Source organism: Zingiber officinale, chromosome 6A (genome assembly GCF_018446385.1).
Source record: "Zingiber officinale cultivar Zhangliang chromosome 6A, Zo_v1.1, whole genome shotgun sequence".
NCBI classification, from domain to species: domain Eukaryota; kingdom Viridiplantae; phylum Streptophyta; class Magnoliopsida; order Zingiberales; family Zingiberaceae; genus Zingiber; species Zingiber officinale.
This window is the reverse complement of record NC_055997.1, coordinates 148,712,733-148,736,084: the sequence shown is the minus strand read 5'-3', so window position 1 is coordinate 148,736,084 and position 23,352 is coordinate 148,712,733. Positions and strand designations below refer to the sequence as shown.

The window sequence follows — 23,352 nt, the reverse complement described above, 5'->3', positions numbered from 1 at the left end:
AAAAACTCTTCATCTATCTTATTATAACTCTTCCTCTATCTTATTATGAAGAGTTATTTCAACAAGTTTCATAATTGAAAATGCTAGATCGTTGTTGCGGTAGAAATGGAAAAAATTAAAACCAAACGAATTAACCTATCAATTAAATAAATATATTAGATTTAATATATAAGTAAATGATATAATTATAATATATAAATTATAACAAATGAGAGAAATAATAGTTGACTCGTAGAGATAATATCAAGCAAGGATATTAATAGTAGTTGACTCGTAGAGATGATATCAAAATAAAATAAACTTGCGGCAATGGTCGCACAGATATCACCTGTTATTTGAGAGAAGGGATGTCGCGGTTGTACTCGTCGAGTCACTGCTTGACGTTTGTACCAGACATGAATATGAAATATTAAGTGAAGGATAATGTAAAAATCTTTAAGAAATAGAGAGATTACATCGTTAACAAAGGAGGTTGAAGAAAATTCATTTAAAAAAAAAACAGATCTATTTGAACCCAATGAAAGAAAATGATAAAGAGGATCAAAATTAGAATTCTTCACACCTGCGGCTCTGCGGCTACGAGGAGTAGCAAGCAATTGCGGTAGTGTTGGTTGCTCTTGTGGTATGCGACAAAAACGTCATGCAGGTGGCACTAGACCCGACCCTGGGCCGGGTTTGGCCCGGACCCTGCCCGGGCTCGTAACCGGGTCAACGGGTCGGTTGCCCGTTGGCACGGTTCGTCGGGTCGAACTGGAACCGGCCCGGCAAGTTGCCGGGCTGGTTCCGGTTCATTCGCTGTAAACCCGATGAACCGCCGGTTCGGTTAACCGGCGGGTTGAACCGCCGGTTCAGTCGATAATTTTTTTTTCCTTAAACGGCTTGAACCGTCGGTTAACCGAAGGTTCATAGCCGTTGGAACCGCCGGTTAACCGGCGGTTCGTAGCCGTTGGGAGGGTTTCTTCGATATTTTTTTTTCAACGGTTAGGATCATTTAATCGTTTTTTGATCAATAACTATGATTTAGTGTCCGTTACTATCAAAACTCTATAAATAGAGAGCTCATTTTATCATTTTTCACACACATCTTAATATTTTTATATACTTTAATCTCCAACTTTCAATACAATAGAAGAAGGTTGTGAATATTCATCATCTCGATCTCAGAGAGTAAAGGAAATAGTGAATCCGCCTAACATTCAATATATCGATGATGAAACTAAGCATCTTTCGACACTAAAAAACACAAGAAAGTACCAACGCAATTACTTTTAAGATTTAGGAAATTCCTCCTCTAAAATATTCTATTTTCACTAAACATTTTAAGAAGATCACTATTTCGTCTGGAAAATTACGTGCAAAATGTAAGCACTGCAATGTTTCCTATAAATTTCATGCTAATGGCGGCTATGGATCGTTGAAATGACATGTAGAAATGAAGCATCCGACGGAATATGGACTTGATCATTGTCAATCACAATTATCTAGATTTTCTTCCACTAGCGGTAGTATTGATTCTGGTTTATTTTTATATTTTGATAATAAATTAAAAGAATTATTAGCTAAATTTATTTTTGTAAACTATCTCTTAATCCATGTGCTAAACGTGTTCCTAGGACTACACTTACTCGTACAATTAAAAAATTAGTAAAATAAGGAAAAAAGAATTTAATTGATGAATTTAGTAAATTAGATAATAAAGTTTCTTTATATTCCGATATTTGGAGTGATCATTGGCAAACACATTCGTATATGGGTGCGACTTGCCATTGGATCGATAACTCTTGGAACCTCCAAAAAAGATTATTAGCTTATAGAGTTTTTGATGAATCACATAATGCTCATAATATCGCACAATTATTATGTTTAATTTTAGAAGAATATGGTTTAACTCATAAAATTTTTTCAATATCATTAGATAATGCTAGTTCCAATACCGCTTGTATAAATGATCTAAAATTTGTTTGTCAACCTATTATTGGAGGTTTATTTTTTCATATTCGTTGCGTATGTCATGTTTTAAATTTATGTGTTCAAGATGGTTTAAAAATTTTAGAAAGTTATATTAAACCAATTAGAATTGCAATTTCTTATTTATGGTCTCATCCATCTATAATGAAACAATGAGGTAGGTTTTATAAAATTAATGGGATGAGACCTAAAAAATTTTCACGTGATGTACCAACACGTTGTAATTCAACATACCAATTATTACAAGATTCATTTCAATATAAAGAATTATTATGTTCATTTTTTGCACAAAACACTAATACTAATATATATTTATTTTCACAATAATAGAATATTTGTAGTAGTATTTGTGAAAATTTAAAAGTATTTAATGATGCTGTTTATTATCCCACTACTCAATTAGTTTTAGAAAATTTTTCTAATATAGTATTAGTTTTAAATGAACATATTAATAATGAATCTTTATCTCCTTGCATCTTAGCTATGAAAATTAAATGGGAAAAATATTTTTATTTAATTCTTGAAATTTATTTAATTGCATTTGTTTTAGATCCTAGATTTAAATTAGAAGTTTTACAAGAAATGTTAACTTTATATTATGATGCTTTAATTCCAATTAAAGATCCTTCTTCCCCTGATCCAGTTAATATTATAGATAATGTTAGAATTTATTTATATGATATTTATAATCAATATTATGCAAAATATAGAACACAAATTAATATTTCTGAAATACAACAAACTACTAGTAGTAATTTAAAACTTACAAAAACACAACTCTTACTAAAAGAACAAACAAAACGTCCACGAGGATCCTCAAGTTCCACACAGGAACTTGAGAATTATTTTACGACTTCTTTTGATTTTAATGAAGCAGATAGTGAAAACTTCGATATCTTAAAGTGATGGTCACAGAAGACTCAAAACTTTCCCATTCTCTCCGTGATTGCAAAAAAAATTTTAGCTTGTCCAGTGTCAACTGTTGCTGTGGAGCAGACATTCAGTGCCGGCGGCAACATATTAAATGAACGACGATCAACTTTGTCTCCCGACTCATTGGAAGCCCAAGCATTACTGGACGATTGGAGAAAAGAATCCAAGGAATGTAACTTTCAGATGACGAAGTTGAAGATTTTGATACTGAAGGAACTGGGAGTGAGTGAAAATGTAAAAGGATAAAAATGTAAAAGAACTACGTGGATTTTGATTTCCCTAAAGAGATACGTAGGCAACTTAAATAAATGCAAGCCCTTTTTCCAATAAATTTTATTTTTTAATGTTTAATTTTTAATTTTTAATTTTTGTTTTTCCTTGGATTTAATCATATGAAAATTAGTTGGGATATCACTTTCCTTTTCTTACCTCGTTAATTAGTTAGATATTCAATGATAATAAAAGATGAAATTTGTTATCCTAGCGGTCTCACATGATCGATTCCACAACTATTTATGAGGAGGTAAATTGAAAAATTGTAGTTGGTCCGAAGGAGAACTTTTTTCCTCGACTTTATCGAAATTTGAACCCTTATTTTATGATATAGCAACTCTATTCTGTACTAACCAATTCTATCGGGGCAATTAGTTAAAGATACAATTATGACAAAAGACGAATACGCTCACCCCCAGCACCCCCATCAGCTCGTCCCAAGGTCAACACGGAAGAGGTAAATCACGGGCGACTATTAGCCTTTGGAATAGTGACTAGCACATAAGGGAGGTATTTATCTCGACTTTACTGAGATTCGAACCCCAGACCTCATTGTGACAATATCTTATATACTAACCACTAGATCCATCCGAAGGGACAATTAATTAGAGATTGAAGAAAGACAATAAGAGATTGCCCTAGAAATAAATTTGATCGATCCTATTTCAGTGGATCAACGAGATTTTGAAAAAAAAAAAAATTTATTATCTTCTTGTAATATAATTAAATGCACTCAAAACATGATTAATCGCTATAATTAAATGCACCAAAAGACTTAATTCTTATCCAAATTAAGAGTCAACAATCAAAGCTATATATCTACTTGTTCTCTTTTAAATAAATGTCATATTAGTCCATTATTCATGGAATAAAACAAAGATTCGCCATTATTCCTTTAGTAAATGCTGTCTATACTTACGCTCCTAATCCTTATCCATAAAAAGCAATGGTTTATCATTGTTCCTTTAATAAATGCCATAATTAGCCCCTAATTTAAGGGATTAAATTAATCTAGTTTTTTTAATCCATTTTATAAAAATAAAAAATGGGGCAAAAAAAGTTGTTGTCGAGTTAAAAAGAGTAAACAGTAACGGTTGCGCCACGTGGCGTCGAAGCAGCCGTCGAAAGCGGATGAGATGATTCTCTTCGCCGAATATGACGTGGCGAATTGGTTGAATTTTGGAAGATAAGGCCTCACCGCAGATTGATCTACCCACGTCGATCGCGGGGTACACAAATGATGTGAGGAGGTAGACGTTTGGGTAGTCTGTGCGAAGTGGCTGTTTGTAATGGCTGAGAGAGGATAAGGATGAAGAGACACCGCGGCGGGCAACGTTCCCTGCTCTATATAACGCTAATGGGAGCGGTGGTCTTCTTCCTTCCATCATTGTTCGTGCGATCTTGATCGGAGAAGAGAAAGGTCGGGTTTTGATCCTGTTTTCGCTGTGTTTGTTTGGGCGATCGAGCGATGGCGACCGGAATGCTTCGATCAGCGTCGGCGGCGTCCCCGATCGGGGGACGGATCGAAAGGCGGAGCCGAGGGGGAAGACGGTGTGCCGGCGAGGTGCGGTGCGCCGCTTCGATGTCCGGGAGCTTGGCGAATCAGTACAGGACGTTGAGGATTCAGCCCGGCGCGTCGGAGAACGAGGTCAAGAAGGCTTTCCGGCAGCTCGCGCTTCAGGTAGCTTAGACTGCCCAAATTTTACCTTTTTCTTTTTGGTTCGTGGATTCCCCGTTCCTTCGCATAGAAAGATGAGATTGATTGGGGTTTGCGTTTCTATCTTATGATCGAACTCTTCTTCTCGGAGTTTTGCGGCAATCATTGGGATTCGCTGACTTTTTTGCTGTATTGCTGCTGATTTTGGGGATTTAGGGTTCCGATTTGCTCCTTTTTTGAATACAATCCTGGTAACCCTCTTCTTACTGCAATCGTTTACCACTCTCGATGCAGTATCATCCCGACGTTTGTAAGGAGAGTAATTGCAGTGCCCAGTTCCAACAAATCTACGAAGCTTATGATGTACGTAGCCACCGTCATTCGCCCAATTCTCTATAATAATACATTCAAGATCACCCTCATTCTAATCAATCTCTTCGTTGTATTGTACCAGATTCTAATGACCAAGTTCATCCAAGGCGAGGAAGATCAAACGCCGAAAGCAAAGAAACCAAACAAGAGGGACTACGACGGGCTGGACGAGCCATTTAGGGGAAAGCATGATCCGAGTTGGGATATGTGGGAGGAATGGATGGGCTGGGAAGGAGCAGGAATTAGAGACTACTCTTCCCACATTAATCCCTACATTTAAATATTCGCCTCTAATTGATCTCCAGTGAAAAAAGCTTCTTCTTCTTTTTCTTTTTTTTTTTTTAAAAAATGTTTTTAGTCAAAATAATTAATAATGTACATATTCTCTCTTCCCAAGCTACAAACAGTTTGGGAGGGAGGCTACAGGCTTATTTTCAGAAGCCGATAGATGTCTATCGTATGAATTATTAAGAAATATTGAATACGAATTATTAAGAATATATATCCTCCAAAAATAAATAAATAAATAAATAATACAACTTAACATAAGTTTCGTGGAGTATTCCTCTACGCAATTACATTTTTTAAAACACTAGCAAAAGGAACAAAAAAAAAAATATTAACACAAACGTTACACTGTACAAAATTGGTGTGCTAGAAACTTAATATGTATGAAAATAGGGCTGCTGAAAGAATATACACAGCCATTCACTTTTCCCACTATTTTTCATTTGAATCAATCAATTCAGTATATTAAAAAAAACCTAACAAGGATTTAATTTGAATCACGACAAAATGATCTATCAGATCATAACTACTCGTTGAAGTTTTGAGGTTTGCTGCTGGCAAATGTCAACCACACCAATGTGCCGGTTAAATAGAAGAAGATTGATGGGGCAAACAACGATAGCTACAGAAACAGTATGAGGTTTGATTAGTTGAGTTATGCAATGGAATGTAAGAGTCGGAAGAAGTGTGGTGGAGTCTGGTAACTTACACTCCAGGAGTGAGTAGTGTCGAGAAGATATCCGGTGAGTGCGACGCCGACGATTCCAGGTACTGCTCCTACTGTGTTTGTGATACCCTGCGATATTGAAATGAGATTGTCTTTGTTATTTGGAGCCAAATGCAGATTCGAAGGGAAAAAAGGAAAATAGAGAATGCCAAAATTAAGACCAAAAACTACTTGAACAACGAATTTGTGCACGTCTATTTGTGTGGGTGTTGTCAAATGTCAAATTTTTCACACTATTGGTGCCAAAATAGGGAAAATATTGTCAAATAAAGCAGCTAAGGAACTTTTCTGTATGCAATGAATAACACTAGTAATGATAAATTATTACGAGAATCCACACAATTATTAGAGAACTAAAGCATTTTGATTGTTATAAAATAAATTTCATTTCTTAGTAACTTTTTTTTTCCTAATTTCACGAGGATGACAGGAAGTAATGGTGTTATTGTCATATCTTCTCAAGAATATGTGAAAAATTCTGGTAAATGATGAACAAAAGCATACCAGTAGTATACTTGCATACTTGGGAGAAATATCTTGATGGGTACAATAAAGGCCTAAAGAAGAGAAAAAAAATTTGTTAGACTTAGTTGAGTACAATCATGCAATAGAAATATATAGATCCCATATCCAAACAAGTACCAGACAAGGCAAAGCTTGAAAGTGCCAAGCCACAGGTAACAAAAGCTACCACTTCCCAAGGAGGCAATCCTAGATCCAAAGAGGAAAGTGTCATGCAAACTGCAGGACAGAGAAAGGCAATTGTTTGGCAAATTTTTCGTACCTACAGTTTCAAAATGAATCATCAGAATTTTATAGGTTTGGAAATAATTTTCATTCAACATGGAAAAGTTCAGCTCTTACTGCATTGTTTTAGTGTATTTGTTAGCACAAGAAATCAAGAGAGCCATTTCATTGGGAAAATTCCGTGCAATGATACAGTGAGGGAACCAATACAGATTTCTAGGAGAACAAATTCCGAATTTCACTTTTCATGTTTGACATTTCAATAGACAAATTAATGCAATCAACACTCTAACAAGAAAAAAAGGTGACACAACACAAATGACTTTGTGCTTCACTTTAGATAAGAAAGCAACATTAAAATTTATTCCACCTTTTCACAACTCAACACATCTTAAAGTTGATGAGCAAAAGTGAAGACAAGGAAGCATTGTCCTAAATTGCCGAGAAACAAAGATAATCTTTGTTAATGATCAAGCTACGGTTACCAGTACAAAACTGCTAATAGATAAAATTAGCATTTGATATCTGATCATTAGTTTCTGCTTTTCATATTATGTTAGTAACGTACAAGACATTAAACAATCATATTCTAAACTTGCTCAAAGGATGAACATAGATAAAAGGTTAATGCTCAGGAAATACATGGAAATTTGATGAGCAAATAGTTCCTTAAAAAGGAAATCTAGATTAAGTATGCATTTAGATTACAAAACAACGAACAGCTCAGAGAAACAAATCATCATGCAATGCATGCTCAATGTACAAAAAAGTTGGGAGCAAGTTAGATATGTCCTATACCGTTGTAGTCTCAACTCCATTTGAAATTAAATGGTCTGCAAAAGTTGCTGCCATGGAGGTAGTGAGAATAGAACCCAAAGGGGGGAGGACTGAGACCTGTAAAATAACATAAATCATACAATTTGGAGCCTTGACAGTACTTGTACCAAAACTTAATCAAAGAACTATTTTTTTGCAGTAAAGTAGATGTATATTATTGTGGGTAGGATTGTAAACGAGCCGAGCCGAGCTTAAAATGAACCAAACTTTTAAAATGATTGTTCAAGCTTGGCTTAGTTTATTTTTGAAACTTGGCTTGAGCTTGGTTCATTTAGATGTTATCGAACTCTCAATTGAAGCTTGGCTTGAGCTTGACTTGAGCTTTTATTGAATTTGGTTCGTTTAGATGTTATTGAGCTCTCAATTCAAGCTTGTTTGATTGTGTGAAACTTTTAGTTATTTGATAATTTAAACTTATTTGTTTATTTTATTATTTATTTAGCATATTGAAAAGAGTTTTATTAATGAATATGATTCGTGAATATTGTTCACGAACATTGTTCACGAACGTTAACGAGATGAACACATATGTGTTCAAGCTTGTTTGTTTAGTTTAACGAGTTGTTCAAGTTTATTTATTTAATTAATCTGGTGTATATTGAACGAACATAAACAAGTTCTTACCAAGCCGAACACCAAGTTTGTTTACGAACGCTTTGTTCATTTATAGCCCTAAACTTCGGAATAAAATTGAGTCCTATGCATAACAAACATTGTAAAATAGTATAGAATTCTAAAATAACTGTGTTCATAAATAAGAAAGAAAACCAATGTATTTCTGTGAACCAAATAAAGATGCAACATATCAGACAGTGAGCAACAATTACTCTCCACCTCCACATCAACTAGAAGTTTGGTGTAATTTCTTGAGACTCAGACATAACCTAGGAGTGCATCCTCTGACTCTCATTACCCCACCAAGTCATAATCATCATCTGTTATGTTTGTCCCAATTATTTGTAAGTGGCTCTATGAATCTTATTCCTTTATTGAGTTCAAGGTAGGACTGTCAATAGTCAATCAGATAATTTTTTTAGTCCATTGATTTTCTTTCCCTCCTCTACCCTTAATATCTTCCAGCTATAATGGATTCAACTCTGTTAAACTTTGAACATGTTCATACCACGTCAATTTATTTTATCACATTTTATATCAACATCAATTTTCTCTGAAATACCAATATCTTTTATTTTATCCTTTTTAGCAACTCCGTGATTTAATTTCAGTATTTTCATTTTTACTGCATTAATTTTTCTATTTGTTACTTCCTCAACCTACTCTGTTCAATGAAGTATGACAAATTGTACCACAATCTCATCACCCTACCATGTGATCCCCACAAAATAGGCCAATGACCAGCCAAAATGGGCCTCAAATGGTAGACTGGTCAATAAGTGGTAGAGGACAATTTGGGGTAGATAGTTTGGCATCATTGACTTGGAAGTTGCATTAATAGCACATTTTCTACTAGTCTCTTACTACTAAATTTAAGTATGCACAAACTATGAACAAATAAACTCAAAAGCTTATGCATACATGGACAGACACAAGAGGTAGAAAGTGGAAATACTACTAAATCCTCATGGTAGAATAATTGTCTCTAGGCTGTAAAAATTCGAGCCGAGTCAGAAGGCTGAGTTAATTTTTGATTGTTCGAGTTTGTTCATTTATCTTCTGAGATTGTTCAAGAGTGTTTATTAAAAGTCCTATCGAGATTGAGCTTTTTATTGAGCTCAACAAGAGACATTACTATATTTATAATTTAGTCCATTTTTAGTATATTTTAAATGATATAAAAGTATCTAAGATATGCATCATATTTTAATATAATTAAATATTTTTTTTTAAAAAAAAGATCATAATTGAACTTTATCCAAATTAATGAACAAGTTTATTCATGAGTGGTTTAGGAGATTTGTTCATGAATGTTAATGAATAAAATTCACTACTGTTTAACCTTATTTATTTAGTAGTATCGATTCAGGAAAAGAAATGAAACAGCTTTATAAACATAAATTATATCTCTTGGATATGGTCAGCTGAAAACCAAGGACAGAGATAGTAGTATCACTTGAGAAGCTTATAGGCCAAGAAGACATTGCAGCCTACCATTTCAATCAATCAATTAAGCTTGCGTAGCCAATTAAAGAGGTCGAGTTCCAATTTTCATAGATTGCATTAAGGATCAATTAACGAAGAAAAAGTAGACCAATTCAAAGCACCTAATTATAAATAAATGCATCAGTAAAATTCACAGTAAGAACCTAATCTTCTCAACTTAAACATATCCTATTACCAACAAGTAGCCATGCATGTTTTCCAACCACAAGGGAATCATTTGATTAATATCCTATGGAAAGATAAAATGAAACAAGGCTTAGTACCTCAGCTGCTTCAGTCAAATTTAGGTTCAGCTCCTCACTGTTTCAAGTTAAATTGAAATTAGTAGTAAATAGAAATTGCACATGCACCTACAAAGAACAAGATTATTTGCAGAATATTGCAAACAACTAAAAGAACCAGTTAGCACTTATTGTTATGGATTAAGAATGGTTTGACTAACGTTGATGCATGCTTTGTTGACAAATCCAATATTTAAATCCTCGGGAAGTATTCTTTAGTACCAATCAACAGTCCATTTTTTTGTTAAGATTCTTCATAAGATTTTGGTGACGATTCAGACTGAGACCACTGCAGTTAAACCATATAGGTTTCCACAAATCCCCCTACATATATTGAGATTTATCCAGCAAAAAATGGATCCAATTGCATAGCTGGAAAACCTTGTGTTTGTTAAAATGTTTCTTGTGATAAATAATACAATGTTTCATGCAAGAAAAATTTCACCCTTAATAAGCAGCAGATCATCAGCCAAAGTCTAAGAGTGTAGCTCGATGGCCAAAAACACTACTTAACAAGACCATGAGAACACATTTATTCTTGGACATTCATGGATCTTTCATATTAATCAATGCTCATTCTCACATAGCATGTGACACACAAAGCCACAGCGTACAAGTGCGTATGGAATGATTTAATTTTGTATACCATCATTTGAACACCACAACTATACACAGTATCCTAATTAAGAATTAAAGTGTTGGATGCACTGCCTGGTCTCACGTAGAGAAGTGGCAATGCCCATTTGGGCAGAACACTGACACTCACTGAAATACACACTTTGATATATATATATATAGATATAATTATAAAAATTTATAAATGATAAATGTAGATTAGAATAAAATATATTTGCCATCACAAAACTAGTGTTCAATATATTAGTATTAGATCTATGAAAACCTTCACATAAAAGTAAGAGGATTACAAAATGATTTAGTAACTTACAACAAGTTGCACATAAAAACATTATTTTTTTAATAGAAAACACAAGGATGATGATGCTATTAGCTTACTGTCAAATGTTAATGAAAAGTATGAAGAATGAACATGAAAAATAATTAAGCTACCTGAAGTAAGTTGGCAGCCAAGATAGACAAGTATAGTGGCCCCAACTTCCACAAAAATGAGCATATATCATTGCCCATACTGCCTTGCTTTTGAAAAATTCCTTCCATGGTATATCCTGCAAATTAAAAACAACAATGTAATGTTCAACAAGATATCTCCACTTACTTTCGTCAAAGTAATATAAGCACATTCAAATAACTTAAAACTCTGATGTTTTACATAATTGCTTTTTGTAGAACAAAAAAAGGTTGAGGATTTTCATTATTCAATCTCATTCTATAACAACAACAACAACAACAACAACAACCAAGCCTTTTCCCACTAGGTGGGGTCGGCTGTATGAATCCTTTTACGCCATTGAGCTCTATCTCCTATTATATCATCATCTATATTTAAATAAATTTTATCTTGTTTTCTTGTTGCTAACCAAGTCTTTTTTGATCTTCCTCTTCCTCGTTCTATAACCTGTTCTTAAAAACTATATTCAAGGTATATGCTAAAAGGACCAAAACATAAGCCAAGTACCTAAAAGTCTAAAACACTATGTTACTCAAAGCATCTGACACAGGTACAAGAGGTGTGGATATAAATGTATGGCATGGCTATTTTTGAAAACTTCTACATGTGATCAATAGGAATATCAAGTGTTTCACGTGGATCATTGAGGTCCAAGTGTCAGTATCCAACACTTGTTTCCTCAGTTGATAGAAGAAACATAGCATCTTATTTCCAAGTATTAAAGGCTAAACATATAGCATCTTATATCCTCAATTGATTAAATTAATGAATCCAGGAAGGATTACAAGTTCCTAATGTGATAACATTATGCTGTTTACTTTTTGTCAGTTTTTAGTGTCCTTAATGGTATCATTTGGTGATTCTATTGAATTTGATGAGTAATCATACTCAAGTTGGAAAAGAAAATATATGTGGTTTTTAAAAATGTAATTTTAAGTTGATTTTTAACATATACCTAAAATGATATTCCATGTAGTATGTGCATAGACCAAAAACAGGAAAAAAATGAAGAATGAAGTTGGCATATATGGATTTGTGAAAGTACGCATATCCAAAGAAAAAGAATGAAAGAGGGACTCTACCTTAAGTGAGTCAACCAATTGTTTTAAGGAGTCATTGCCTGAGTTGTTTTCATAGGATGATGTTGACAAAAAGCTACCAATACTCGATGCCTTTTCTCTAAAGCCTAAAAAAACATGAAGATTTTTTAGTCAACTTATATAAAAATACAAAATAGAAATTGATAAGATGTAATAGATAGAGAAGGGTAAGCGCTTGATCTAAAGGATAGACTTACATTCACAATGAAGCAAAAAAAAAAAAAGATTTCCTCCTTTGGTTGAAGCCTATTAAGCACGTAGATGGTCCCTAACAACTTGAACTTTTTAGGATAATTAGCTAGTCATCACATTTATCAACGTTAACATGGTAACAAAATGAGCAGTCTTGGGTACAAATTCTACCCATGTCAATAATATTATCCTATTAGTTCATGTGTTGGTTTGGATCAGTGAAATTCAGTAAAGTCCACCCACACATGAAGAGCAAATATTAAGAATATAAATATAGATTGATCTCTTTCCTAGGTGTTGAAGCTTTTGGAATAAGTAATTAGTCAATCAACTTTCACAAAGCCTGATATCGATGATAATTTTATTCAATTATCAATTACATTACATGGGTAACATATCAATATCCTTCTACAATGATACAATGCCCTACTGAGCCAATTAGCAAACCAACTGTTCAAGTGCCAGTAACCAAGAGAGTAACTTAAAGACTAAACAACACAGTAAGGTGTAGTAGTATACTTTTGGGTAGAACTTGAAGAAAACTGGTGGGTCTACTTAAAAAGATTGACAAATAAACCACTTGTGTGATATCACATATAAAGTCGATTATATGTATTCAACAAAAGGAACGATCAAGATAAAAAAGGACAGCCCGGGGAAGGGTCAATTGTACGCAACCTTACCTTGCTTTGCAAGAGGTTGTTTCTGAGACTCGAACCCGTGACTTTACGGCACACGGCAGCAACTTTACCGTTGCGCCAAAGCTCCCCTTCAAGCGATCAAGATAAACACCCTAAAAAAATTCTGCACATCATGAGATCACATTGCAATCGCACACTGTGCATCCAGAAACAAGAACGGCTATGAAGATAGACAAGTACCTTAGTTTATGCAAATGTGGTCAAACAATTGTCCAATAAAATGGAAGCAGTCGAACATTAAATGTTACTAAATTATAAGAACCTAAAAGAATAAAGTGGATATATACTTACGAAAAATGAGATCATCACCAAGTAGTGACTGGCCATCTCTGACAAACTCAAATCCCAAACACCTTTCACGAAGAGAGATAATTAAACTCAAAACACTGAATTTGACACTTCAAGAACATGTGATTGTATCAAAATCGTTAAAAAACATAAAGAACATGTGATAGCAACAATTTGTTAAATATCATATTTTTGTTCTATTTTAATTTATTTGTAATTTAAAACACAATTCATTTTAAAAAGGAGAATACATGATTAAGTGATGCTTAATCAATGAAATGAATTTTAAAAACATTATAATATTGGCGTAACTGTTGGAGTAATAATTGATAATTTTCTATGCTTATTATTATGTCAATTTCATATGAGATAACATTTGGAGGGGATAATTTTTAAATTATAACTAGATGCCCTGCTTTACATAACAGCCGACCCCACCTAGTGGGAAAAGGCTTGGTTGTTGTTGTTGTAACTAGATGCCCTGCTTGCTCGTCTACTGATACATATCATGTTCGACCTTCCATGTTTGAGACTGGTTTATTCCATTGCCTGTTTGCTTTATATCTCTCACTACCCCATTTAAAATTTCTTTGTGCAACGCTAGTCCACCCTTAACTAGTCAAAGTGGAAATCACTTAAATTTGAACACTCTACGCTAAAGGGAATACAAATATACTAAAAAGTGAAACCTTTGACTCTAGCCTTTTATAAGAGCTCCTGATCACCCATAAAGACACGATGGTGTGGGATGCCCATGGTTATTATTTATTTTGTGTGTTGATACTATATCATTGTTTTACCGATGAGGGCCTTTACCCATACATAACTTTGACTCCAAGGTTTAAAGGTGGATTTACTTGTGACAAATAAATGGTGATAATTAAAAGTGAATATTACCACAAATGATTATTGATAAGTGGCATAAAAAGTAAGAGTTGACTTTACGTTAAATAAAATCCCAACTTGAAATGAGAATTATTACTGGTTTAAATTCTTGAACTCTTAATCAACAAGATTAAAAGTGATATAAATTTTTTCTATTTCCTCACTTTGCAAATTGTGCTTATGCCCCTTTTTTGTTGGCCTCTAGTATGCCTTAGTTGGTTTCAAACTGTGTAGAGTTGCTAAGAAATTTCTAACATTCTATAAATCATTTTTTTCTTGTTTTATTTAGTGTTCTTCTTATTGGACATTTTGTTCTGGTTGTACTTTCTTTTAATGGAAGGAATAAAATGCATTTTTTGCTGAATAGTTCATGTTTAGCATAGTTATTTATTGTTATTATAGTTCTTGGATACTTTTTATTTTATTGTAAGTAGGTGGGGTACCTCTTAGTACATGCAATCACAATCGCAGGTCATGAAAAATTGGGTGTAACAATTTTTTAATGCTCAAAGACTCAAAAAGAAAAAAAAACAAAGTAAACCAGGTGATCTGGACACACTATTCAGAATCTTTTCTTCAGTTATTTACTCACCAAAGAATCCCAAGAAAACCAAACATGTAAAAGACAGATTCCCAACCGAAATTTTGGATGATTGGAGGAGCTAATAGAAGCCTGCAAGTAAAAATGTAGAGAAAGTTTAGTTTTGACATTGAACTTGGCAAACTAGTATCACAATTTGAATGGATCTCCTTTAGGTTGCTAAATGCTAATATTCTCAATTGTGGTGCAACATAGAGCACAAAAGTCCAAAACTACATCAGATAATAACCAAGTAAGGTAATCATCAAAATCCAATATTCAATTTCCCAGTAAAAACAAAACACCAAAAATGTACCCTAAGATGCTTCCTATGCTAAGACCACCAAAAACAACTGCAACTGCTCTTGAGCGCTCTTGCAATGGAATAAACCTGCATTAGACCAAACCGCCAAAGAACCATGTATAAGTTCACAAAAAAGATGGAAGGACAATGAAAGATGCCATTGTAGATGGAAATAATTTTTGTTGCATGATTATTTTAAGTTCCATGGTGGAAGAAATGTATTTAACTAATAAACTTTTAAAACAATGAGATTAATTAATTCAGGAGCATCTGACCATTCCATAATGCATATTCCTTTTAATTATTTCCTCGGTGCATAAGCATATTTATCACTAACAACCATAGAGCAACGTATACTTTACACAACAACAAGAAGTCGTCTACCCAACTATACGAAGACAACTACATGGAATTTATGGTTATGTTTTCATTGAGTTTTAAGAAGGCAATACTCAAGTAGAGCTGTCAGACAGGTTAATCCGTGGCGGGGTGGGTGGTCAGCCCGTGGCGGGACAACCATTTGGCGGGGCGGAGCGGGGCGGGGCGGGCTGACCTGTCAACTTGGCTGGTTGGCAAATTTCCAACCCAACCCAACCCAATTCAAGGCGGGCTACAGGTTTTGGCGGGTCAACTCGCAGACCCATCAATTTGTTTAAAAAAAATTAAAAAAATATTTATATCTTCAACGTTTTACTTTGAAAAGATTTCATCAATCAAATGTATCCATAAACATGTATTTTAAATATAAATGGACGCAAACAAGTACTTATGTGAGATGAAAAGTACTATTTTTATTTCAAAATTATAAGAAAGAAAGATAATAAATTGGCATAAAACTTAGCTTATATGTGTTTCTCAACCCGTAGGCTAACCCAAGCTCATCGCGAGACAACCTGCGCGGATCGCGGGCCTAGGCGGGTCGGCCCGTGGCGGGTTTGGGTTGATAAAATTCCAACTCAACCTGCTTAAATTGTTTGGCGGGGCGGGCCAACTCGACAGGCCCAATCCAAATTGACAGCTCTATACTCAAGTCATTGAGGGAGCAGATCTCCTAGTCCACAAAAAAGTGGACCAGGGCATGGACCACTCCAATTGCGGGTAGATTATGGTCGCGATCCGGCCGCAATTGGTTGCGATCCCTCCCTGAGTTCACCGTCCCCACCAAGTTATAGTTTGGATTGGAGCGGGCGACCGGAACCCCCCCCCCCCTTCAGCGCCGGACAACCTGGACACTTGCCCACTTCTGGCGGCCTTTGACCGCTCGTCCCAACCCAAACTATAACACTATAACTTCTTTGGGGGGGGGGCGGTGAACCAAGGGAGGAATCACAACCAATTGCGGTCGGATCGCAACCACGATCCGCCCGCAATTGCAAGTGGCCCATCCCCTGGTCCACTTTTTTGTGGACTGGGAGATCTGGTCTCATGGACATGATATAACTAAGTTTAAGCGTTTAGCAATTCATAAGTTAAAGGGAACAGGAGTTCATTCTAGAGGATTGGAAAACTTAATTCTACAAACTGCATCAACAAAATCTTACTTGGCAATTAGGTCAGTTGCAGCTGATGGAGAAACACCTTCGCCAATTCCAACCTGAACAAAGACAAATAAACATCTGCAGTATTTAAGTGAAAATTTACAACAATGAAATAGTGAGTTGAACCATAATATATCTGAAATTCCTACAAATTGCAAGAAACGTATACAGCAGGCCCTGTGGCAAATAATTTCACAATAGTGGCATGTCCCCAAATTGAATGATGATTAACTAATATGCCTAGTTCAGACTACAGACAAAGCTAGACAATGGAAAGCAGAAAAAAGGTGTATGGCCAGTAGCACTCAAACACAAATATAATAGTGGAAATCCTTCAGCTAGATAAACAAAGAGTAACTAGGGAATTGTATAAAGTCTAATGCATGAAAAAAATATTATTAAATAAAATTTTCAACTAGTAGACTCCATTACAGTTAATCAGAATTCAGAACCCAGCATTACATGCAAGTTAGGCACTTTATAAAATGTAACATGAACATTTTTACAAATGGTAGAATAGCATCACAAGTTTCAACATACCAATACTCTTGATAAAACCAGTCCAGGCATGAACCCTGCTACAACTGGAACAAATATAGTTGCCAATGACCAAGCCAGCACACCTACCTCTAGAACTCTCCTGCATTTACAAGACAATAAACAGAGAAATGCAACCTGTGTCATTGTCTAACTACGGTGCAATATATATATATAGAGAGAGAGAGAGATATATACAGAAATACATAAATCATTAGAACAAAAAGAGATATATGATCATGATGGCAGAAGATATGGAGAAACGAAAGGTTAAAGATCTTGTCTTAAGTGTAACAAATGGGAAAATAATATGCAAAAAAGAAGTGTGTACTTGTTCCTTTGGACACATGAAAGTTAGTGAAAAGAGAAGACATGGTGATTCATACAAAAAGAATGAATTCAATAAATTACATTATCATATGATCTAAGACACTGCTGATTGTTCTACCAATAACATATAGGATGAAAAAGCACATAAAGGTCATTGACATCCTACCTAGGAACAATGATGAAATAATAGGATAAGACTGTAGGACTGAGGGCGAGATATTAAGATCCTGCAATTTAACCAAAAAAATCAAAATTTGTTTTTGACATTTATAATTTATTACATGTATTAACTTTCAGTACCTAGTATGTGAATATTTCGAACTTTGCATCATTCTTATCTAGAAAAGAACTGTTAATCCTAACTATGTGGCACAGAAAAATGAATTTTAAAAGCAGTGTTAATCCCAACTTTATTTAAGACTATATTGGTAACAATATCCAATCATTTGAATTACTTTTAATTTTAATTAAGATAAATTGAGTCTTCTTGTCCCTCACAATTTCAACTCCAATTAATTCTACACATCTAACTATAGAGTCCAAATGTCATCTTTGAACATGTGTACAAACTTAATATAATTTCTCTTATCTCATCATTTGTTGGTGTTAAACCCAGTTATTCATGGATAATGGTATCTTCTAATGTCAATTTTATATTTCTTAGGAACCACGCTCGCTTGTCTCAACATTTCCATATTTGTTGTATTATTTTTGTAAACATGTCTCCAATTGTCCAAGAATTTGACCCACAAAATATAAGTGTGCAATCAACAATTTTAAAATCTTCTCCATTTAGCCAAGAGGCACATGGGGAGTGGCACAAGATTCTAAGGGCTTTCAATCAATCACTCTTTAACCAATTAATGAGGCATTCGAGCAATGGAATATGTTGATTTTTTATAAAGCAAGTAGCAAGTAATTGCATTCATTAATAAATTGTTTAGCAAACATAAGATGCTCTCATTTGTAAAATTGATCCTTAATAAGGATCCACCCATGAAAAGTCATGCTTCTGATTTAATTTTCAGGTAACCTAACATCAAATTGCACCTTAATCAATCATATTGGCATGGGGTTAATGGATTAAAAAGCCAAGTAAGTTATAAGAATTAACAGTAATTCTTCAAAAAAGAATGAACAGCTTCTCAATTTTATATACTAGAAAGGACCAAGTAACTAGAACTAATTGTTTGCTAGCTAGGTGTAAGTTTCTCATTGATTGAACTGAAGCGATAGTTGGATTGGACACTATAAAATGGATAATATAGAAAGAAAAGAAGCCTTTGTACTTCAACTCACAACTATTACCAACGAATATTGTGGGCATACAGCAAAAGAGATAAAGTGTCAATTATCACACTAATTTTCATAATCATAAGAAAAGACATATTCATGGCACTAACTTTCCACCAAAAAACTTGGAGAGCCATCCACCAGGTAACTGACTCAAAGCATAGCCCCAGAAAAATGATGATTGAACCAAGCCAGCAGTTGAAGAATTCCAGCCAAATTGATGTGACATTGGTATGATGGCAATACTTAGGTTAACCTGAAAGCAACAAACATGGAAAATTACCGAAGGTATTGCTGTAAATATCACATATTTCCCACTGATTCAAACTTTTGAAGCATCAAGAAGGAACTTAAATTACTGAAATAATGACAAAGAATAGTGTTAATTAATTCAATAGCAGAAGATACTAGGAGTCTAGGGCCTGCTAACATATAAATTATCAGTTTTAAGCATGATATACTTTGCGTTTGTAGATCAAACTATGGGAATCGGCGAGTCTTCAGCCCACTAAGTAACTGAATCAGAATCTAGATATCACATTTACCTTTTTATTTCAGCACTCAGCCACATGTCTCCATTCATTCCATTGGCAAGACAAGGCAGCTGAAAATTTCCAGTTTCTACAAACAATATCTTTAATAATAAACTCAAAAAAAATTTCATGTTCTTATATGTTGAAGTTGTTATGAAAGTCCACTATCTAGGCAAGTTGTTCGGCTGTAAGATCAATGTAGAAATTGGTGAGGGCACAACTTGTAAATGTTGGTGCAATCGACCTCCAAGGTTTTAATGTCAGACAAATATGTTTAAGTATGTTTAAGTATGGAACTTGATCTAGGGAAGTCCTAGTTGTAGGCTAGGCAAGGGAAGTCCTAGTTGTAGGCTAGGCAAGGGAAGTCCTAGTTGGAGACTAGGCAAGGGAAGTGCTAGTTGTAGGCTAGGCAAGGGAAGTCCTAGTTGGAGGCTAGGCAAGGGAAGTCCTAGTTGGAGGCTAGGCAAGAGAAATCTCGGTATATCGTGGAAGCCAGGTGGATAGGTCTAGAGGACTTGATCCCTGGATAGCCGAATACTGAGTCTTGGTGAGTGAAACCAAGTGGAGAAAATCCTAAGGGGTGGTAACCTTAGGTTCTGGTGAGTGAAGCCAGATGAAGTAAATCCTAGGGGATGGTAACCTTAGGTAACGAGAAGTCTTGGAGGAGTGAACTCCAAGCAAGGTTGATCGGATGGTTTCTGGTCAACCGCACGCGGTCGACCGGACCAGCGGATCTCGGTAAATCTAGGTTTAGGTTTACCATTGCTTTCTGTATTATTATTATTGTTGTTGGCTAACATAATATTGCAGGAAAAGTCTTAGTGGATCAGGCGATCAAACACTGAGCAGACAAAAGTCCAAACAGGTCTGGAGGACCATGTTTGGCAGGTAAGTTGAGGTAAGCAACTGAAGGAGCGACAGTAAGGTCGGGTTCCTAAAGGGAACAACCTTAGGTCGCTGATCCAACTGAAGAAACCGGGAAGGTTTCCAAGTTGAGATCAAGACAGTTCTACTGTCTTTTAATATTACTCTTGCATTATACTGTTACTGTGCTAATCTCTGTTTTGCAAGATGTTTTGCCTAACACTATCCTGCAGGTACCGCACGATCGGTCGACTGAACCAGAGGAGCAGTCGACCGAACCAGCCAAGTTCAGTTCAGTATTCAGATCGAACAAAAACATAGTCCGAGCTCGATCAAAGCTTGATTGGTCGACCGAACAGTAAGATCGGTCGACCGAACCATGGTGACTCAGCACAGAACAGATCATCAGCATCGATCAGCAGAAAAAGGAAAAATGCTGATCGGTCGACCGAACCAGAGGATCGGTCGACCGATCCAATCAACATTAATGGTGCAATAAATAAAGATCTCGGCAGATTGCAACGAACAAGGAAAAAGCTTGTTCGGTCGACCGGAAGGCATGATCGGTCGACCGAACCATTAAAGGTCAGTTAATGTCAGAGATCGAGCCAGCGTCAAACTCCAGCCAGGAAGGAAGGAGTGGGTTTGGTCGACCGAACAGTGGCATCGGTCGACCGAACACCCAAGGCCTATAAAATAGAGCTCGAAGTCTGTGGCCGAAAAATAATTTTCCTGATAAAAATCCTGTTCTGCAAACGACTCGTCTTCATCAGCCCAGCAAGCTACATCATCCGGAAGTGCCGACCTAAGCCTCATCTGCAATTTACTTGTCGGTATAATTTAAATTAAGCTTGCATTGTAATTTCATTTAAGCAAGATAGTAGGGTGTTACTATCTTGCTCCATTGTACGATCTACTTCTTTCCGAAGGATTTCGGAAAGAAGAGTTATAGTGCTTTGTGCATCAATGCGGTCAAGGACCGCGGACCTTCGAGTAGGAGTCGAGCTAGGCTCCGAACGAAGTAAACAAACGTGTCTCTTTCTAATTTCCGCTGCTTAACTTTGTATTTTAAATAGAAAAGTAAAATTTTAAAAGAAGCGATATTCCCCCCCCCCCCCCCCCCCCCCCCTCTTCGCTCGCATATGATCTATCAGTAAAGGTATTTGATAATGAAGCCATCATTGGTAAATCTTTGAATGTTGCTAACTAGGGACTTATTGCCCTAATGAACACCTTAAGTCTTAATTGGGGAAGTTTTGACATCCAAATCTAGCTCAGATTGAAATTTGTGAACTATGAGGGAGGTTCATGAGATCTAGATAACTGAACTACCATTAAGATAATGAGGTCAGCTATGATCTAGAAAGACCCAAGTGGAGTAGAACCATGGTACCTTATTTTTGTTAGCAATTAATCTTGAAATTCTCAAAAAAAAAAAATCAAATTTATTTATAGGCCTCCTATTTCAAAGATTTACTCGAGACCATCTATTAAAATGCAAACTTTAGCTTAGAGACTAAAGCAGTGACCAAAGTGTAAATTCTAACACATTTTTCACTAGGTTAGACTCATAGTTATCAAGCTTAATACTCACTTTTAACTGAATTACACCTATAACAGTAAATTTAGTTTGATAGTAAGTTTCAATTGTACCATTATTTTAAAATCTCGAGGTATAAACTAAAATCTACAGTTTTAAATATAAAAGGCAAACTAGAGAAAGCTTCTTCCATATAAACCACAATGATTCACACTTCCAAAGTACAGATAGCATTGTTACCATGAAGAGTATTATGGGTTGCCAGTGTTTCAAATTACAGCAGCAAAATAACATCAACAAATGATTTATCTAGACAACTAGTTCTTCCATTGCACGAGCTTATGAGCTTTAAGCTTAGTTTAGAAAGTTGCTGAATTTGTCATTTTCAAAGAAAGGCCTGCTTGCATGTTTTTTCCCTAAAATGAAAGTGTTTATGGATAAATATTAGAAACTAGGTGCTTTATGAGGTGAATTGTCCCTTTTCTTTCTATTTATTGCATTTATAGTTTTTTGAATAACAATAATGGTAAACGATTAGAAAAAAACATTACCCTGTGGTCCATGTCGAACTACCAGTATTGAAGCTTCACAGACGCATCACCCAACAGTGTCTCCGAGTAACTGGTTCTTCCAATCCGAGAAAAATATTTTTACCTATCGCGTAGTTTCTAATGCCCGATGAGTACTCATGAACCTAACTTGGTTAATGACCAAACTTCATGATTCATTTAATTACATGAAACTCCATCGAAAGTACGAAAAAATTGGGTTCTTTCCTAGCAACAAAAAAGTCTCAACTCAAGAACTCTCAAAACTTCACCCACCGGCATACAAACAATAAGATTTGAACATTCCGCGAAACAACGCACCTTATCCATGTTGCAGATCACAAATGCGAGTGACGTCGTGCCAATGAGCTTATACCGCTGCGGCAAGTCCTTCCAAGGGGGCCAGTTCCACTCGGACTCCTTATTTTCCTCACCACTCACTCCCCCTCTTTCTTCTTCCTCCTCCGCCTCAACAATCAGGCGCTCGCCATCCAAATCTCTCTGTACACCACATCGAATCACTCCCCGAAGCTCCTCCGCCCTTCCATTCCTCCTCCCGGAGGAGCACGAAGCCATAACCCCAAGCCGCGAGAGGAGGCGGAGGGGTCGGGAGCGAGAATGCCGAGGAAGCGGGAAAAGAGGTACAGAGCGGAGCTCGAGGCAATCGCAGCGGCTCCACTGCAGGGCGAGGTGAGCCCTCGTGATCTCCATCGATCGATCCAGCGCTCGGGAGACCGGCGGGCGGTGCCGGAGCTCGAGCCCGGAGAATTTATAGGAGGCGAAATCAAGTGGACGGCCAGACGCCACGAGAGGCACGACTGTAGGAGC

The 23,352-nt window shown here is 35.9% G+C and overlaps 2 protein-coding genes across 2 annotated transcripts; one reads left to right on the top strand and one right to left on the bottom strand.

Annotated features, from left to right (window-relative positions):
* Window positions 1-4,545: 4,545 nt before the first annotated feature.
* On the top strand, window positions 4,546-5,497 carry LOC121998672 (chaperone protein dnaJ 8, chloroplastic-like). Its single transcript, XM_042553681.1, has 3 exons — window positions 4,546-4,855; window positions 5,126-5,194; window positions 5,286-5,497. Exons 1-3 carry the CDS (start codon window positions 4,643-4,645, stop codon window positions 5,481-5,483), a joined length of 480 nt encoding a protein of 159 aa, XP_042409615.1. The 5' UTR covers window positions 4,546-4,642; the 3' UTR covers window positions 5,484-5,497.
* Window positions 5,495-23,317, bottom strand: LOC121998671 (probable anion transporter 6, chloroplastic). Its single transcript, XM_042553680.1, has 15 exons — window positions 22,846-23,317; window positions 19,150-19,295; window positions 17,420-17,519; window positions 16,883-16,935; window positions 15,354-15,428; window positions 15,050-15,130; window positions 13,576-13,637; window positions 12,374-12,477; window positions 11,273-11,388; window positions 10,187-10,223; window positions 7,764-7,859; window positions 6,861-7,002; window positions 6,723-6,775; window positions 6,201-6,287; window positions 5,495-6,113 (listed from the first exon to the last, which is right to left on the bottom strand). The coding sequence occupies exons 1-15, from the start codon at window positions 23,233-23,235 to the stop codon at window positions 6,018-6,020; spliced, it is 1,638 nt and encodes a 545-aa protein (XP_042409614.1). The 5' UTR covers window positions 23,236-23,317; the 3' UTR covers window positions 5,495-6,017.
* Between the last annotated feature and the right edge of the window lie 35 nt (window positions 23,318-23,352).

What these genes read in the sequence shown, in the direction of transcription:
- LOC121998672 (XM_042553681.1), top strand. Translation starts at nt 4,643, where the DNA reads ATGGCGACCGGAATGCTTCGATCAGCGTCGGCGGCGTCCCCGATCGGG. An exon ending in TCCGGCAGCTCGCGCTTCAG is followed by an intron (nt 4,856 to 5,125) that starts GTAGCTTAGACT and finishes CTCTCGATGCAG; the next exon opens with TATCATCCCGACGTTTGTAA. An exon ending in AAATCTACGAAGCTTATGAT is followed by an intron (nt 5,195 to 5,285) that starts GTACGTAGCCAC and finishes GTATTGTACCAG; the next exon opens with ATTCTAATGACCAAGTTCAT.
- LOC121998671 (XM_042553680.1), bottom strand. Translation starts at nt 23,235, where the DNA reads ATGGAGATCACGAGGGCTCACCTCGCCCTGCAGTGGAGCCGCTGCGAT. An exon ending in GGTTTTCTTGGGATTCTTTG is followed by an intron (nt 13,638 to 15,049) that starts GTGAGTAAATAA and finishes TCTTCGTGAAAG; the next exon opens with GTGTTTGGGATTTGAGTTTG. An exon ending in TGGCTGCCAACTTACTTCAG is followed by an intron (nt 10,224 to 11,272) that starts GTAGCTTAATTA and finishes AACTTGAAACAG; the next exon opens with TGAGGAGCTGAACCTAAATT.